This window comes from Bos indicus, chromosome 25 (genome assembly GCF_029378745.1).
Source record: "Bos indicus isolate NIAB-ARS_2022 breed Sahiwal x Tharparkar chromosome 25, NIAB-ARS_B.indTharparkar_mat_pri_1.0, whole genome shotgun sequence".
Lineage (NCBI taxonomy): Eukaryota > Metazoa > Chordata > Mammalia > Artiodactyla > Bovidae > Bos > Bos indicus.
The window spans coordinates 2,127,876-2,146,434 of record NC_091784.1 but is presented as its reverse complement, the minus strand read 5'-3'; the positions used below and the strand labels follow the sequence as shown (position 1 = coordinate 2,146,434).

At 58.5% G+C, this 18,559-nt stretch overlaps 2 protein-coding genes across 5 annotated transcripts in view; one reads left to right on the top strand and one right to left on the bottom strand.

Annotated features, from left to right (window-relative positions):
* Window positions 1-475: 475 nt before the first annotated feature.
* LOC139179584 (uncharacterized) lies at window positions 476-931 on the bottom strand. Its single transcript, XM_070779170.1, has one exon. It carries the CDS (start codon window positions 929-931, stop codon window positions 476-478), a length of 456 nt encoding a protein of 151 aa, XP_070635271.1.
* UNKL (unk like zinc finger) overlaps window positions 904-18,559 on the top strand; it is a 32,848-nt gene continuing 15,192 nt past the window's right edge. The window contains exons 1-8 of one of the 4 annotated variants that reach the window (XM_019987712.2): window positions 904-1,033; window positions 2,263-2,472; window positions 11,811-11,987; window positions 12,301-12,434; window positions 15,304-15,439; window positions 16,638-16,755; window positions 17,164-17,248; window positions 17,763-17,848. In XM_019987712.2, coding sequence (XP_019843271.2) covers window positions 957-1,033; window positions 2,263-2,472; window positions 11,811-11,987; window positions 12,301-12,434; window positions 15,304-15,439; window positions 16,638-16,755; window positions 17,164-17,248; window positions 17,763-17,848 — 1,023 coding nt within the window. In that variant the 5' untranslated portion in view covers window positions 904-956. Of the gene's footprint in view, window positions 1,034-2,262; window positions 2,473-5,356; window positions 5,489-11,810; window positions 11,988-12,300; window positions 12,435-15,303; window positions 15,440-16,637; window positions 16,756-17,163; window positions 17,249-17,762; window positions 17,849-18,559 lie in introns of those variants that run through there. The other 3 variants (XM_019987713.2, XM_070779402.1, XM_019987715.2) reach the window with 3 other exon arrangements.

The following is an 18,559-nucleotide window of genomic DNA, read 5'->3' as shown; positions in this document are numbered from 1 at the left end:
GTATTTACAAAATAATGCACTCTGGGCCTGGGTTCTGCTTCCTCAAATGCACACCGTGCTTCTTCCTTCAGGGACCACTGTGTTGGACCTCCGAGTGAGTCTTGAGGAGGGGCCGGGGGCGAGGGTGGGGGGCGGATGCTGCCTGCCCCGGAGTTCCCGCCCTCTCTGCTTCCCCTCCCACCCTTTTGGCGAAGGGTGTGTGTCTGGTCTCCTTCTTGACTTCGCGCCTTTGGATTCTAAAAAATCAGCTCTATTGATATGCAGTTCATATTTACCCATTTAAAGTAAACAAGTGAAAATTTTTAGTACGTTCGCAGGGAGCAACCACTACCACATTCTAATTTTAGGACCTATTCGTACGCCTAAAAGAACCCGGGTACCAGTGAGCAGTCAGGCCTCTTTCTGCTCCCTTGTCTCCCACACCGAGCCCTAAGCAACTGGAGCCACTCTTCGCGGTCTCAGCATCCCCCCGGGGTCACAGAATGAGTGAAGGCGCGTGTGACAGCCGGGCCGTGCTGTCTTTACTCGGGACCTGTCCTCTGTCTCGGAGCTTGGAGTTGCGCAGGGCGCTGTCCGGCTTGCGGAGCGCGTGGGCAGCCCTGCTGGGGTGAAGGCTGCAGCGGGGCCGCGGACTGAGCGGGTGCGGGATGGGCCGTGAACGTGGACTTCGGGGACCCCGCGGGAGTGGGTGGGGGCGACCGGCCGGGACTGCGGGCTCGGGGCGTGGCGGGGTCCGGGGTGCTTGCGCGTCCCCTCTGGGCGCAGGGTGACCGGAGGCGCCCAGGGCCGACAGCTCCGCGCCGGGCGCCGGATGGGGGCGTGGCGCGCGGGTGTGGCGTGGCGGGAGGGCGTGGCCGGCCGGGCGGGGGGCGCGGGTGGGCTCGACGCGGGGGGAGATCCGGAGAGGCGGGGGCGGGCACGCGCGGCGCATGCGCGCTGCATTGTTTTGACTGAAAATGCCGTCGGTTTCGAAAGCGGCGGCGGCGGCGCTGAGCGGGTCCCCCCCGCAGACGGAGAAGCCGACCCACTACAGGTCAGTGCCCCGGCTGGCCGCGGCAGGAGCGGGGGCGGGGCAGGGGGCGGCCCTGCGCTCCTCGGGCCCGCGCGCCCGCGCCCCCGCGCCCCTGGGCCTGGGAGCTGCCGCCGGGTGCGGCCTGGGGCCCCGCGCCGCCCCTCTCCCGGCTCCCTCGGCCCCCGCCTCTCACCTGCCGGCCCCTAGCCAGCTGGCCCCCCAGCCTCCGCGCGGTGCCTGGGCTCTGGAGGGTGGACCGCCATCCTACTCGGCTGCCGCCGCCCGAGCTCAGGAGGCGGCGCCCAGGTTCTGGAGTGGCACCTGGGCTTGGGGGCTGGGGGACGGGGTCGGGGGTCCCCGCACCTGGGTTGGGGACCGGAGAACAGCGCCTGGGGTCGTGGGTCGGGGCCGCCGAGAATGCGCCTGTGGTCGGGGATGGGGGACCGCGCCTGGGCTCGAGGGAAGGGCGGCCATCTGGACTCCGGCTGCCTCCTTGGCTCGGGGCTGGTACCGGGACTCGGGGGCCGGGGCGCGCCTGCAGTCCCGGAGGTCATGTCTATGTTCCGTATGAGGGGACTGCGCGCGGGGTCTGAGGGAACGCGCCTGAGATCCAGGAGATTCTCCTGGGCTCTGGGGGAGCGGCCGCCTGGGACCGTCTGGAATCGGAGTGGGTGTCACGCCTGAGCTCCGAGATGGGCCAGCTGCGCCCTGGGCCAATCCGCGTCTGGATTCTGCAGGGTCGTGCCTGGGGTCGGGGACCGTGTCTGGGATTGACGAATCATTCCTGGGATCCGAGGAACGCGCGTGGGCTTTCAGGGCGGCGGTGGAGGGGAGTGGAGGGAGACGGATGAGCAGAGAGGGAGGCGGGGCAAGGGGAGAGGGAAGGGAGGTGGGGAGGGGTCTGAACTTGGAGTGAGAGGTCGCCCATGAGATTGGGGATCACACCTGCGGTCTGGGATGGGTAGCTGCGCCTGAGGTTGGGGATGGGGGGCTTCGCCTGGGGCGGGGGGCTGTGCCTGGGATTGGAGCTGGGGACTGCGCCTGGGGTCTGGGATGTGGCATCGTCTCTGGGGTCCGAGAAATGCGCCTGGGCCGGGGGAGCGGGGCGGGGGGACGGCAGAGTGGGGGATTGCGCCTGGGGTCGGGGCCTTCGGGCGCACGGGGTCCGACCCCTGCCCAGGAGTCCTCGGGCCGCCCGCCGGCGGCGGCGGCGGCAGCGGAAGCGACCCCAACGCTGTTTGTCTTTTTAGGTATCTAAAGGAGTTTAGGACAGAGCAGTGCTCCCTGTTTGTGCAGCACAAGTGCACCCAGCACAGGCCATTTACCTGTTTCCATTGGCATTTCCTAAATCAGCGTCGGCGCAGACCGCTCCGCAGGCGCGACGGCACTTTCAACTACAGCCCGGACGTGTACTGCTCCAAGTACGACGAGGCCAGCGGCGTGTGCCCGGACGGCGACGAGTGAGTGCGTGCGGCTGCCGGGCGGCGCGGCCCACACCCGGCGGGTGCGGACGCGGGTTTCCCGGCCCCTCGCGCGGGAAGGCCCCGTCTCCGCTTTGAACTTTCCCCGTGACCGCTGGTCTTGGTGGGGAGATGTGTCAGCCAGTGCGGGAAGGACCGCGTGCGGCTGGGGGATAGCCCTTGCAGGGTGCAAACCGACTTTGCTGCGCTTCCTGCTTTGATCACGGCCCAGTTCTCTGAACTCCCTGCATTAGAGCCAACCCTCACGAGGTACAGCTTTTGAGTTTAGGATCATTTTGTAGTCGTCTCTTGCTTTCTGGTCAGAGAGCTTGTTAGAAGGTTTGCTCACATTGTGCACAGGTATCCAGAATGGCTTCTTGCTTGCTGTTTATATGTTTAAATTTTAAAGAATTGACAGGAAGGTTATTTGCAGACTGTCACTTGTATAGCACTTTTAAAGTTTAAGAAATCCATGTTTTGTTTTGGTTGCTTTTTTTTTTTTTTTTACAAGTTTCCTAATGGTGTTATGAACAGATGTCTTCATTTTGAAGTATGTAGAATACGAAAACAAGGAAAGTACAAGTTAGATTGTACTTTCATGAAACCAGCAGAGATCTGTAGCAGGAGGTCTTGCTTTTTTCCTGTGGGCTGTGTCAGGAGAAAGGGCCTCCCCAGTCCCTCCTGGAGGTGAGGTGGCGGCGCTGTGCCCCAGGGCCTCTTGGAAAAAACGTCTAGGGTTCAGCTTCTGTCAGATCCAAGTCTGATTTGGGGGAGGTCTTTTTGGTTTCTCAGGGGATTCCCTGGTGGCTCAGATATTAAAGAGTCTGCAATGTGGGAGACCCAGGTTCAATCCCTGGGTCAGGAAGATCCCCTGGAGAAGGGAATGGCAACCCACTCCAGTACTCTTGCCTGGAAAATCCTATGGACGGAGGAGCCTAGCAGGCTCTGACAGTCCATGGTGTCAGAGAATCAGACACGACTGAGCGACTAATGCTAATCGATAAACACTTTAAAGTCTTTCTTGAATCTAGTGCAGTGTTGTTTCTGCTTTATGCTTTGGTTCCTGGGCCCTGGGGCATGTGTGATCATACCCACACCCCCTGTGTTTGACGGGGAAGTCTTAATCACTGGACCATTAGGGAAGTCCCCTGTTTTTCATTTAAAAAATGCTTAGGTCCAGGGAGTAAACTTTTGATCTTTGGCGATCATCTTAAAAGCTCTACTTCCTGAGAGGTTTTTAATTGAACACCAGATAGTCAAATAAGGTTGTTAAGGCAGCCTGTAGCCTGTGGAAATAATGTAACTGACTTCATTTTGGTTAAGATGGTATTATATTCTGTGAGGTCTTAAAAGTGCATTATTTAATTGCATCTTGAGCTGCTGTTTGCTGCAAATGGGTGTTTGGAAGAGAGATGTTTTTGCCTAGCTAAGGCTTAGCCCCTGACTCCTCATTTCCCGTGGCCATGTCAGTCACCTCTCCTGAATGTAAGCCTTGAGTCGCCCTCAGGGGGCCACTGATGAGACCCTGCTGCAAAGACCCAGTCACCTAGCGTGTGTGACCCCATTCCAGAGTCCAGGATGGGAGACTGATTGGCAGTATTCATGGATGATGAAAAGAAAGCGTATTTTAGTGGCTGTTTTGGGTTCCAGAGTCTGAAGGGCCTGGTATTGATTCAGACCCATTGCTGGGCTTCAGGGTAGGGTCCAGTTCCTATGGGATGAAGAGTACTGCGGTGAACACCTACCTGGTGATGGTCCTTTTAAGCTGGGTTTAAACATTAATTAAATAGTATTGCAGTTTATTATAAAAATGTTAACATGGGGAATCCCCTGGTGATCCAGTGTAAGGAGTACACACTTCCAGTGCCAAGGGCCTAGGTTCAGTCCCTGGTGGAGGAACTAAGATCTCACAAGTGGGGCAGCATGGCCGGGGGGTGGGGGAGGTGGGGGTGGAAACACTTGCAGCCTGAATAGCATGCAAGTCATCACTGAGAAGAGTGGGATTAAAATGGGTGTCTGACACTGTTTGGGGTGTATCCTGTGAACATGTACACATAGTGTGAAAGTACATGTGTGTCTTCTTAAAGATTTCCTTTGTGACTTTTATTGAGCAAGTGAGATGACTTGCTTTAGCCCCACAGGAAGTGTCTGACAGGCCAGACGTCTCCCCTGAGAGTCTCTCGTTAGTAATCACTACTCATTCGGCCTGAGATGGACTTTCCTGGAGTCTGTCCTGTTGAATTACATATTCTGGCTCATGCAGGGTTGCCATGGGATCTGTAAATAGACTCTACCCTTCAGAGCAGGGAAATAGCCTCCTTCCTTTTATTTCAGTTCATTGCTTCTTGAAATGTCTATTTTGGGCTTTTATAGGACCAACCTATTACTGTAAATCATGAATATGTATCAGAGAGCAAAGACCCTTCAGTCAGCTCAGGTGACTTGTGCGTCCAAGGCGGTTCTGCCAGTCTGATGGAGCCGTGGGGCTGAGCCACAGGCAGGAGCGGGGACCCCCAAGAAGGCTGGCATCCCTGATGTCAGCTCCTGTGCTAGGCAGGTGGTCATTCTCCCCTCTTGCTGTCGCCCCTTCTCCTGGGGCGCCCTCACCACCACCAGTGAGAACTCCAGCTGTCTCTGGGTAGCCCCCCATCCCCTCTCCCCCACGGGCACACCCCCCACCCCGCAGTCACCCCTTTTCCCCAGCGGCAGTCACCCTCCTCTCTCACACCTCCTCCCTGGCCCCGCCCCCGCTTCGCCCCGCCCCCAGGGGAACACCCTGTGGGCCCGCCCCCCCCCCCCCCCCACGGCGCCCTTTGTTCCGGCGGCCACGCCCCTTCCCCGGCGGGCCGCGTCTGGCCGCGGGGTCACGTGGCCCCGCCCCGCCCCCGTGGGAACTGGCCTCCCTGCGGCTGGGGCCACGCTCACTCCGAGTCGGCCCAGCGCTGCCTCTGGCCGCGGGGTCAGGCCCGCAGCCCCGGGTGCGTGTTCCCTCACTCCCCGTGCGGATCCATCTCAGGTATTCCCTAAGCTGGCTCTTCGAAGAAAGCGGCGCGGGCCGGAGCGCCGCGTGGCTGGAGGTCTCTCCAGATCAGCCGCCCGCTGAGAGCTGTCCGAGAGCGGCCCCGGGCCCCCAGCTGGTCCTACTCGCGGGTCTTGCTTCCGCTCCCCGGAGACCTTGTATCCCTCCTGTGCTGGTAAAAGGTGTCAGGAGCGTCTACAGAGGTCGGTTCAAAGCGAAGGCCCTTCCAGGACTCCGAGGGGCCCCTCCCGGAAATGTTTTCATTGGCAAACAATACAAGCAGCCCCCAACTCTGCCCGGTACAAAGTTGCCTCCCTCTTTGCTGATAACCCTCCTTCTGCCAAAGGCAGGCCGCCCGTGGGTGGCCTTCCAGGCCCCACGTCTAATAGATGTTTTCTTGGGTTTGGTAAGAAGTGGGCCTGCCCCCCCATCCTGTGCTGTAAGTTTCCAGGTCCTCTAGAGGCCTTCCTGCCTACCTGTAGGGCTCCCTGCCGTGGCTCCACCGGCAGGCCCTGTCCTCTCCCCACTGCAGGCAGGCCCTGTCCTCTCCCCACTGCACCGGGGGCATCTGGTAACATGGCCCCATTGCCTCAGCGATGATGTGTGATTTGGGGACCTTCCACCTGTGAATCTGGGCACCGTGGGAGCTTGCTGACCTACAGAAACTTTTCTACATGTCCAAGGCTTGGTGTGCCTGTTGTGCCATACGGGTCCTTAGTCTGGCCTCTCTGCTGAGAGATGCTCTTGCCATGTTTAAAGAGTCGGGTGTCCTGGGACCCAAGGCTTAGTGAAAGTCTGTTCATTGCAGGAGGGTTATAAACTCTTGGTGTTAAACCGACCTTATGAGTAAACTCTGCTTGGGCTTTTGGGGGTGAGGTGAAAGCCAAGGGCAGGCTGGGAACATGAGAGCAGAATATTTAGAAGTTGTGCATGCTCAGTCACGTCTGACTCTGTACGACCCTGTGGACTGTAGCCCGCCAGGCTCCTCTGTCTACAGGGTTCTCCAGGCAGGAATACTGGAGTAGTGTGCCATTTCCTCCTTCAGAGAATCTTCCCCATCCAGGGATCAAACCTGTGTCTCCTGCATTGCAGGCAGATTTTTTACCACTGAGCTACCTGGGAAGCCCTATTTAGGAGTCAGGGGCTACTTAACAGTCTCGAGGAAGACACAGGCTTACAAGCTGACCAACTTAAGGACATTACAATCAGGTGACTGAGTTGGATCTGTGAGAGACCAGTAGGTAGAAGAGCTAGAAGAAAGTGAGAGTGATGTTAGCACTTCAGTTTGTCCTGCAGTGAGTAAAAGGGGGCTGTGAGAAGGCGAGAGCTCTGGTGCTCCTTGGGGGTGAGTGGGGAGATGGCCACTGCAGGGACAGGATCCCTGGAGAGGATGGCAGCTGGGAGGTGCAGAGGAGGGCGGTGGACATTGCTGGGCTGATGGTCCACGTTAGGGATTAATGAAGGGTGACTAGCCTGGCTCAAGAGTCCAGGGAAGCCCTTGGAAGCCAGAGCTGGGGGTGCAGAGGACAGGTGTGTCAGCATGGGGTTAGCTGGCAGCCCCCCACCCCTAGTGTTGGAGAGGAGACTCTCAAGCTTCTCCCCACAAGACCCCCCCTTTTCTTCATCCCCCTACTCCCCTACCCCCAGCTGGTGTGGCCCACAGGTCTTCCTTTTCCCATTTTTCTGCTGCCACTCACTTTCTATTCCTGCTCCTTGAGGACCAGGAGAGAATCACATTGTACTTGAGTGTCCCTCTGAGCCCAGTGGTCCTCCCAGTGCGGCCCCAGCCCAGCAGCCGCACCGTCACCTGAGGACTTGCCCTCAGTTTAGACCCACAGTTCCCACCAGTGTCAGCCCAGACTGTCCAGATGGTTCTGATGCGCTCCAGCCTGGCTTGCTAACTGGTGTTAACGCAGAGTGGCACTGGGTCTGTGTGTCCACCATTGCTTGGGTGAGTTGCAGGAGGGAACTGCTGGAGCTGTGTTCCTCTCTACCCCTCCCTCCTGGCTCTAGCGGCTCCAGAGCTTCGAGGCAGACCTGTGTTTGACGTGTGCTGCTGCACCACGGCGTCCACGGAGCCCTGTGTTAATTACATGGAGTGGGTCACTGGTTGGATGGGCTTGTCAGCTATGGACACCGCCCTGAATTTGGTGGGCTGTGGGACTGAGTCATGTTACACGTGCTGCCAGGCTGTCAGTGGCCTGGGGGTTGGATGACTGAACTCCTGCTTCGAGGAAGCACCTGCCTGCCGTATTGAGCTGAGGTGAGGGCCTTTTGTCTCTTAGATGTTCTTAGGCAATGGCACCCCACTCCAGTACTCTTGCTTGGAAAATCCCATGGAAGGAGGAGCCTGTTAGACTGCAATCCATGGGGTCGCTAAGAGTCGGACACGACTGAGCGACTTCACTTGCACTTTTCACTTTCACGCATTGGAGAAGGAAATGGCAACCCACTCCAGTGTTCTTGCCTGGAGAATCCCAGGGATGGGGGAGCCTGGTGGGCTGCCGTCTATGGGGTCTCACAGAGTCGGACGCGACTGAAGTGACTTAGCATAGTGTCTATTAGTCGTTCAGTCGTGTCCAACTCTTTACGACCCCATGGACTGTAGCCTGCCAGGCTCCTCTGTCCATGGGATTCTCCAGGCAAGAATACTGGGGTGGGTTGCCATTTCCTTCTCCTGGGGATCTTCCCAGCCCAGCGGTTGAACCCAGGTCTCCTGCATTATAGGCAGATTCTTTACTATCTGAGCCACCAGGGAGGCCCCTTAGATGTTCTTAGGTGAAGCCATTTTCTTTTCATTAAATGTTCTTCAATATCTTAATCTCAGCTCATGCTTGCAGGCAGAGGTGACATGCCCCTAGTGAAATAATAGTGCCTGTTCGGTGCTCAGTGCTAGGGAGAGGGGGACCTTGGCCAGGTTCTGGTTGCCGTGGAGATGGTACTGGCAAAGAAACAAAATGATGCTAAGAGCAGACCTGAGGGACCGCTAGGAAATGGGAGGGGTGTGGCACCACCACATTCCCTCCCTGGGTCCGGGAGGTTCCCGCAGTTTCTGCCACAGCCTGTGTCAGCCCGTTGGTGGTGCTCGAGGTCCTGTGGTCCTGCTCGGGCTGTTCTGCAGACTTGGTTTTATAGACAGACCTGCAGATGCTGCCTCGGCTCTGGTGTGCTGGCTCCCTCCCCAGACTCTGGAATTATCTTCCTTTAAACGTACAGTAGATGAGTGAGTGTTTCTGAAGATTGGAACTGTTTTTGCAGAATGGCTGTTTTCCTGTTTAAGTCATTTTATCTTTTATTGAGGCGAAACATAACATTAAATTTGTCAGCTTGGCTCTTTTACGTGTACAGTGTAATGGTGTTGAGTTCATTCGTGGTGCCGTGCAGCCATCACCACCATCCACCTCCAAAACTTCTCCATCTTCAAACCGAAACTACGTCCCCGCGAAACAGCCCTTCCTTCCATGATTTCTGATGGAAGCAGATGGTGTGTCTGTATTCATGCCCCTCCCCCACCCTCCGAGGTAAACTGTAGGGCGCAGCGCTTCCTTTTCTTGGTGCTTTTACCTCCGGTGCCTCCTGGCACCCCTCCTGAAGCCCTCCACGCAGACCACCCGCTCATACAAACCACCCGCTCGCTCCTCTGCCTCTGCGGACCTCCCTTGGTGATTATCCCACAACTCGGTTGTCTCCAACCTTTGGCGGTTACAAACAGCACATCTTTCTGTCTCTGTTTGCTAGTCTGTCTGTGACGGTTATGGGACAGAGGGTAAGGGCACGTGTCCTCTGGGTGCCTGTCACTGGCCGGCAACAGTGTCACTTGGCTGTCGCCCTGCGCCCCGGGTTCTGTCCGGAACAGACGGGCCTCCAGGTGAGTTTCTCTCATCAGAAGCAAGGCGAATGCCTCTCAGTGCTCCAGACCCTTTGCATTTTCATTGAGCTAAGTTCCTGGTTTGTTTCTCTAGCTGTCGTCCTGTGACGTTCTGGTCCCTGATTCTACATTCTTTATCTGTTAGTGATATTAGTCTGTATATTAATGCAAAAAGTAGGGGGTCCTTGTTCTAGAACAGGCTCCCTGGTGTGGCAGAGGCTGCTCCCCGACAGTTCTCCTTTCTGAGATCCCAGGGACTGAGTCGTGCAGAGATGCGCAGGAGTGCCAGGAGGAGCTTGAGATGTGAGATGCAGCTCTGAGGGAGGGATTTTAAAGCAGGCTGCACCGGCAGCTAACACAGTAAAACTGCTAAGGAGACGTCTGAGCATTCCACTCACACTCCCTGAGAACTGGTCCTTGGAGCTTGTCGCTGGGAACATGGAGGAAACAGCTCGTGTTCGGCATGTGGAGCACAGTCAGCACGCGGAGTGTTTCCTTTCCCTTATCTGTGTGCGAGACAGTAATAGTCAAGTTTTTTCTTCTCTTTTTTGTAAAGTGGGGACCAACTTGACCTGTAACCCGCTTTCTCCACTTTCCTCTTTTCCTTTATCTCACGAGGACGGGCTCCGGCCGCTGGGATTGCCCGGAAGTGTTGTGCGGAGGTAATTGGAGGCATTGCCTCACTTTCAGTTCCTGCCCGCAGGCAAGAGGGTGCGGTCCATCCCTTCCCCCGACCCCCGTGTCCATGTGCGGGGGCCCTCGGGCTGGCTATGTTCCATCCTCTTATCTGGATGCTGCCACTCAGGTGAAATGCCGCAAGCCAGCCAGGTGTGATCTGTGACTCGTGTCCCTGTAAGTGGTATTTCACTACAGATGTGGAGAGCAGCTCTTGCTTCTGTCTCCAGTGGACTTTAAGTTGTGATAACATCCCTAAAGTTTGCCATTTTAAATATTTTTAAATGTGCAATTCAGCATCGTTAATTACATTCAAAATGTTGTGCAACCGTCTGTTTCCAGATTCTTTCTCCCAGACAGAAGCTCTGCCCTCTTACACACCCGTTCCCCCTGCCCCTCCCCGGGCCCCACTCTCTCCTTCCTGTTGCTGTGAAAGTGACTGCTTTAGGGCCCTCGTGTGAAACGACCCCCACAGTGTGTGTCCCCTGGTGTCTGGCTTGGTTCCCGTAACGTTGCAAGAACCAGCGTTCCCGGAACGTTGCAGCCGCGTCCACACTCACTCTGCTGTCTGGATGGACCACGCCTTGCTCATCTGTCCATCAGTTGGTGGACACTTGGTTTATCTCCAGCTTTAAGCTCTTGTGTCTCTAGTCGTGGGGGCACAAGTTTCTCCTCAAGACCCTGGCTCCTTCGGGGGTACGTCTGGAGGCGTCCCTTTGGGGCCCGCAGCATTTACCTTCTCCCTGGTGGCTGCAGGGCCCCCGGGACTTGCCAGGCACGGGGTCTTCTCTGCCTCTTGCCTCCTGCTCACGGCCTGCACGCCCGAGGTGTGGTCAGGTCTGCGGTGAGCTGCCCTAACCTGGAGCCTCTGTTTCTTCATCTTCTGAGATGGGGATGCGGATTGCTTGCCCCTTGGTTGCTTTCCTTTTACCCTCGGTCCTGCCCATCCATCTGTGCTCTGCCCGGGAGCCCCCACACCCCCACAGGTGCTCCCAGCGCCTGGGCCACGGCCTGCCTGACAGTGAGGCAGGAGTGGGCCTTTTCCAACTCCCACACAGTGCTGCCTTGCTGTCTCGGGGAGGGGCCGAGGCCGTGTTCTTAGACCTGGGGGCCTGCAGCTGTGGCCTGCATCGGCCTCGGGCCGTCCTGGGGCTGCTCAGAGGGGCTCCTGTCCCATCCTTCTGTGTCCATGGCTTTTGTCTGGAGGGACCGACCTAGAGGTGGGCTCATTCCCGCCATGTCTGTGCTGGGACCATCCATGCCATCTCACTGCTGACATCTCCCTGCGTGGGACCCTTGACCTTGGCCTTGACCCTGACCCTTGGTGCTCCTGGAGCTGCCCGTGGCTCTCCCTGGGCATGTGAGGCTCTGGGTCTTTGTGTGGCCCCAGGGACACTGCCCCGTCCTCCCCCAGTCGCTTTTCCCCGGCCTGTCCCCCACAGCGTCCTCCAGCGCCGCCTCTGCCGAGGGGTCCCCGGAAGCACCTGGATGGGAGGAGGGAGAGGCTGCCAGCCGCTTGTCTGATGGGAACTTTGTTTTCCACTTGATTCAAAAAAATTACGAAGGGTGATTTTCCAGGAGCTTGGGTGTTGTGCTTTCCTCCCACGTGTCGTCGAGGGCTTCGTGGGGTCTGAGGGCCATGTGAGGGGTCTGGGGCAGGGATGGGGCTCTGGTGCTGTTCACCCTCCGACCAGAGCAGGCATCTGGGAAAAGCTGACGCAAGCCAGCCGGCCGGGGAGCAGGTGGGCCCCGACACGCACTGTCCTGTGCCCCCAGGTGTCCGTACCTGCACCGGACGACCGGGGACACGGAGCGCAAGTACCACCTGCGCTACTACAAGACGGGCACCTGCATCCACGAGACGGACGCGCGGGGCCACTGCGTGAAGAACGGGCTGCACTGCGCCTTCGCCCACGGCCCGCTGGACCTGCGGCCGCCCGTGTGTGACGTCCGGTGAGTGGCCGTCCTGCCAGGAGCCGCTCTGCTCCCCCGGCCTCAGGCTTCGCTTGCCTCCAGGGGCTCTTCCGGGGCCTGGATTTTATTCCTAAGGAGAAAGTGACCCGCTGCTGTCCTGCTGACCTGGGCATGGGGAGCTCGGGCGTCTTGGGTGCTCAGCTCTCAGGCCTGTTGGGGTTTGAGTTGAGGCGGCCTTCCCGGGATGGACGTGCCTAGGTGGCTCCGTAAAGTGACAGAGCCCTGTGGCCGTCTCACCGTCCGAAGCTTCGGACGGGGCGCAGTGCCGTGACCACGCGTTGTTTGGTTTCAGGGAGCTGCAGGCGCAAGAAGCCCTGCAGAACGGCCAGCTCGGCGCCGGGGATGGCATCCCTGACCTGCAGCCCGGGGTCCTGGCCAGCCAGGCCCTGATGGAGAAGATCCTGGGCGAGGACCCCCGGTGGCAAGGTAACCCTGTGGCCACTGCCGTCTGCAGAGTGCCCACATAGTGGACCTCGAGACCGAGGCTCCGTGCACGCTGGCCCCCGTCAGCACCCCTGCTCATGGGTCTGGTCCCCGGGCTGCTTGGGGACGGGACTGCATGGCGGCCCCTGCTCCTGCAGAGTGTCCTGTCCCGGAGCCTGCCTGCTCCCCGGCAGCCTCACAGGTGATGGCCACGGGCAGCGAGCGGTTTTAATTGTGAAACACTCACAACATAAACACCCCACTCCAGCACTCTTGCCTGGAAAATCCCATGGACAGAGGAGCCTGGTGGGCTGCAGTCCATGGGGTCGTGAAGAGTTGGACACGACTGGGTGACTTAACTTTCACTCTTCACTTTCATGCATTGGAGAGGGAGGTGGCGACCCACTCGGGTGTTCTTGCCTGGAGAATCCCGGGGGCGGCGGAGCCTGGTGGGCTGCCGTCTCTGGGGTCACACAGAGTCATACACGACTGAAGTGACGTAGCGGCACAACATAAATCTTCCATTTTAACCATCTCAGCATCACAGCTTGTGGCATTTGGCATGTCTGCAGTGTGTGCAGCCGTCACCTTGGTTCTAGAACATTCCATCACCTCGGACAGAAACCCCTGCCTGTTAGTGGGCCTGCTTCACAGCCCTGGCCCGGCTCTGCCGCCATGGGGCCGCCTGTTTGATGCTTCTCTCGGGCGGTGTGGTTTTAAGAGACAGGCCCCACCGCCCCCACCACCCCTAAGTTATGCCAGCATGTCTCCTCAGAAGCTTCGCACACAACACTTCAGGCTGCCTCACTTCAGTGCTGAGTTCCCTGCAAGGGTCTTTCCCCTGCTTGCTGAACCCTGAGCTGCCCGGGGCCCAGGCATGTGTTTATAACGGTGGTCGCCCAGGCCTTCTCAGGACGGGCCTTGCGGGCCACCGTCCGTGTGCTTGTCCAGCCGTGCCCGGGGAAAGGCTGCCACAGAGGAACGGCCGCCCGCGGCTCCCACTCGCCGGCACCTCAGAGCTTGTCATTCAGCAGAGCAGCCGTTTTGTGTTGCAGCCCCTCAGCCCCCCTGGTCCGAGACCCCAGCTCCGCCCGTGCGCTCCGGCTGGCGGCCCGGGTCGGGGTGTGAGTGCCCTCGTCACCGTCGGGCAGGCTGAGCTTGAAGAAGTAAAGTGGGCCGGGCCAGGCCCAGTGATTCTCAGCCCTGTGGATTGAGTTTTTAAGGAGCAGATTTTCTTTCTTAGGGAAGTTCTTTGTTGGTGCTTCAGGAACACCTAGTATTGATGTGGTAACGTTTGTTACAGTTGACAACCAGCATTGATACACGATTGTATTGATACCCAGTTGACAACCAGGATTGATACATGATCGTATTGATACCCAATTTCTCACCCGCCTTGTGTTGTCCTCCGGGTTTGGGCAGATGTGTAAAGACTTGGATCCTCCCGTTAGGATGTCACTGCCCTCAGACCCTCTCTGCTCTGCGGCTAGTCCCTCCCCCTCCCTGCCGGCCGCTGACCTTTCACCCCACGGTCCTGTCCTACAGTGGGGACCACAGTGCGCAGCCGCTGCACTTGGTGCTGTGTGTGCAGGGGTCCCCTGGTCTCTTCAGGGCTTGCTAGTGTCTTCTTATTGCTGAAGAGGTCTGGGGGGCTTGTTCATCCATCACCCTCCGATGGGTGTCCCCAGCCCCTGGGACTCGCAGATGCTGCCACGCCGCCTACTTCCTCGTGGGTCATGCCATGCAGTGCAGGACCTCTGTCTGTTGGAGACCTTCAGTCAGTGCTTGTGAACAAACAGCATACAATTTTTATTTTCTCAAAATCATCTTTTCTGCTCAAACTCCTTTTGTCCTCGCCATGCCCTGCTGTGCGGTTCATGTTTCTTGTCATTTAATCAGTTATTTGGAACTGAGTTTGGCCTGGTGGAGGTGGGGCCATTAAACTTGGGCGTGGAAGCATGTCCTGGGCGTCAGCACAGCACTGCCCCGGCCTTTCCCGCAACACCTCAACGGTCAGCCCCGCTGGGCAAGTTTGGTTAAAAACAATGGCGTTTGTAAAAATATAAAGGGAAGGTCAATTATTAACCAGCCCAAAGAAAGTCAAAGTCACTCAGTCGTGTCTGAGTCTTTGCGACCCCATGGACTGTCCATGGAATTCTCCAGGCCAGAATATTGGAGTGGGCAGCCATTCCCTTCTCCAGGGGATCTTCCTAACCCAGGGATTGAACCCAGGTCTCCTGCATTGCTCAGGAATGCGTATTATTTTCAAGAATCTCCTTTTATTGGATACGGCTTATAAATGACCCTTGGTAGGTTTTTATTTTTGCTTTGAGATAACATGAAATGAACCATTTAGAAAATAGACTTTATTTCTCAGGGCAGGTCTGGGGCCCACCTTATGGAACGCTCGGGGGCTTCTCACGTGGCTACTGCCTCCCCACAGGCGGTGGCCCTGGTGCCAGGGGACGGCTGTCACAGCGTCACCTGCCGGTCAAACCAAGCCTTTTAAAAGTGTATTTCGGAGGTTTCTAGTGTGTTCAGTGGTGTGCGTCCTTCACTTTCATCCGGTTCTAAAACTCTGTCCAGTCTCCCCGAAGAAGCCCCGGCCACACTCTGCCGCGGGTTTGCCTGTCCTGGACGCTTCCTTTAAGTAGGGTCAGGCCGTGCCTTCTGTGTCTGCCGCTCTCGCTGACCACGCATCCGGCCCGCTCAGGGCTCACCCACGTGGCACGCCTGTCTGTGCTTCACCCCTTTGCCTCCACTATAGGACAGACTGCATGGCGTTTCTCATCGCCTGCCCAGAGACGCTTGGGGCAGCGTGGCCGCCGTGAGCGGGCGTGCGCATGTCCCCGTGTGCACCCCTGTCTTGCAGACACCAACTTTGTGCTGGGCAGCTACAAGACAGAGCAGTGCCCCAAGCCGCCGCGCCTGTGCCGCCAGGGCTACGCATGCCCACACTTCCACAACAGCAGGGACCGGCGGCGGGACCCTAGGCGGTTCCAGTACAGGTGAGCCCGGGCCCTGGGTCACGGGTGTGGGCCTGGCTGCCCCTCCACTGGGCTTATGTCTGGCTCGAGGCTCTGCTTTAGGCAGCGGCCCCTCCATTCCCTTCAGCCTCCCTGGAGGCCCTGGTGTCCAGGGATGCCAGCCCAGCAGATGCCCCCATGGTGGCAGGTGTGGTCAGGGTGTGGCTCCTCTGTTTCCCTGTCCCCCCCGTGACCTGTGCGTCCTCCGGCAAGGGCGCCTGCTGGCGAGGGCCCGCCCTGGCGAGGCTGGGAGTCCTGGTGCCCACAGCCTGCTTCACCCTCTCTGGGGGCCTGACTTCCTCAGGTTGTGGGTTTGGGTCTCACCTGGGGTCGTGCACCTGGGTAGTCCTGATCTCTTCCTGGGCCATTTCCTCCTCCCTCCACCTATCCTCACCTTGGTGCCCGGCTTATCCTCTGGTTTGCCAACCCGCCGCACGGGCCCAGCACTGGGCAGGGTGGGGGCTGGGGGCGCAGAACCTCCAGGGGTGTCCAGGCATCTGGCCCCTCACCTTGACCCTCCTGTGGGTCCCCAGCTCTGTGTCCAGCTTGTTCTTTGAGCCAAAAGTCATTCTCCAATCATCTGACACTGCCTCGCATGCCTTACTTGGCCTTCACATAGAAAGAGATCTTTTTATGACGGTTACTGTTCTGAGTGGTTTAACGAGAGTTGAGGGTCAGAGAACCTCTGAGTATTAGTCACTTGATGTCGTCTCGAGAAGGTGAAGTAAATTTTACTGCATATAAAAAGGGTAGAAAATCATAAAATATGTCCTATTTCCCACAGATAAGTTTAAAATAAACCCCATACAATAAAGCTGCTGGGAAGCACCTGAAGCATGGAGGGGGTTGTTAGGGTTCTCGTGTCTTGGGCCCTGGGTCTCAGATGCAGTGTTGAAGCAGTCTGGTGGGGAGAAAGAGGGTGTTAGTCCCTGGTGGGCTGTGCGGGGCTGGACCTGGTCGCCCAGATGCTGCAGGAGGCCCGGCTGAGTCTCACGGGCGCTGGGGGCTCTTACCGAGACTCACTCACACTTTGTGGAAAATGAAAACAGGCTCCCAGATGCTTTCTGGGCTCCCCTGGATGCTTGTCCTGGTGAGGAAGGGCCAGAGTACGCAGGGCTGCGCCTGGTCTCCGGGGGCGCATGGGGAGGCCATCTGCCCACCTGAGCCCTCCTTGCCGCAGGTCCACGCCCTGCCCCAGTGTGAAGCATGGCGACGAGTGGGGCGAGCCGTCCAGGTGCGCAAGCGGGGACAGCTGTGCGCTCTGCCACTCACGCACGGAGCAGCAGTTCCATCCCGAGGTACGGGCGCCCGATGGGGACTCGCAGTCTGCTCACGGGGCACATGCCATGGCCGCTTAGCAGGCACTCCTTGGGCACCTGCTGGGTGGCGGCCACTGAGCCAGGTGCATCTTTCAGGAAACGCCAAGTGGCCAAGCTGACCTGGAGGGTGGCTTCGAGGACAGGTGCCACAGGAGTGGCCTGGGCCCACGTGGTTCCCGGGGTTGATGGGCCCACGCAGGCGCAGCGCCCTGGGCCGCTGGAGGGTTGAGGCGGGGGAGGCATGCTGCCTGCATCCGTCGTCTTCAGGAGACCCCGTTGTGGTGTGGTTCTTTGAGCTCTGCGTCGTGACTGGCTCGGCTCCAGGCCTCCCGCGGACACGGGTCTCCAGCCCGGTGCTCTACGTGCTGTGTCGCCCTTGTTTCCTAGATCTACAAGTCGACCAAGTGCAACGACATGCGCCAGACCGGGCACTGCCCCCGGGGCCCTTTCTGCGCCTTCGCACACGTGGACAGTACGTGCCACCTTTGCTGGGATCGGGCGGGGGCTCCGCCTTGGGCGAGGGTGGCTGGGAGGGTCGGGGGCCTCTGGGCCTCCTGGGGCCCAGCCTGGCCCTGCCTCTGGGTGCCCCAAGGTCCTGAGTGCAGTCACTGTGACCAGATGAGCCTGTACAAAGCACCTGAAGGGGAAGCAGCCTCGGGTTCGGGAGGTGCACAGACGCAGCCCTTCCTCACTGCACCTGGGAGCTTCCTCCTAAAGCTGTGAGCGTGGGTTCCTGCTCTTACGAGCATGTTACGAATTCCAATTTTACTTCTGTTTTTTTTCTATTTTAATGGTGAGGGGGGCTTTTCCCATTGAAATTCTCCATGACTTTGGAGTCATTCATGATTCACCCCAGAAGACATGAGGGTCCCTTGCAGGTCAGCTTATACCTGTCAGAGGCTAATACACACTCGCCCCAACCCCAGCTTGGGGTCCCTTAAGCAGAGTCTCAGCCAGGAGCCACTCAAAGCCCCCTTTCTCTGCAGAGAGCCTCGGGATGGCCAGCGACTGGAGCTGCCGAGACCTTGCCCTCACCAACGTCCCCACGACCCCCAGTGGGCAGCCCGGACACGTAAGTGGGGACATCCAAGGAGGATGCCCGCTGCCATTTGGTTTGAATCCAGTGTCAGGCACTCGGATGGGTGTGGTCTCTGCGTGATGCGGTTGGAGGCGGCCTGCCTGCAGGGTTGGTGGCGTAGAAGCGTCTAGAAGAGTCCTGGCCGAGTCCTGACTCAGGTGGACTTGCTTGGCCTCGTGTTTTGTCAGAAACGCATGTGTCAGTCGTGTGCGAGGCGCGGTCTCCGCCTGAGGGTGAAGAAGGACCCCCATCGGGCAGGCGAGGCCATGCTGGCAGCTCCCCCGTGAGGAGCACAGCTGACAGCTTGGGACTCAGTGTCTGAGGTGCAGGCGTGTCCCGGGGGCGCCGTCTCGGGGTAGTGAGTATCACAGGAGTTCTTCTTCATCGGCCGTGACTTCCATAAAGCCGTCTGCAGGTGCTGCCTCCGCATCTGCCTGCAGACGGGGCTGAGTTCTTTCAGCGGGGCAGGGAGTTGGGCTGCCCTCCTGGACGATGCCCGCCCTGTGCCCGGGTCGGGCTCTCAGCTCCACTGCTGCCGTATACAGGGCTGCACTTGGATGCAGCCCCCTCCCAGCTCCTCAGTTACCCTGAGGTGGAACTCCAGTGCAGCTCCTTCATGGTGAATGAACAGTGGTGGTCCAGCCACCATTTCTGGTTCACCTTATGTGAGCCAGAACTTGGGAGGGCCTGAAACTGAAATCTCCA

Excerpts from the sequence above, each read along its gene's own strand:
- LOC139179584 (XM_070779170.1), bottom strand. The coding sequence starts at position 931 with ATGCGCCGCGCGTGCCCGCCCCCGCCTCTCCGGATCTCCCCCCGCGTC.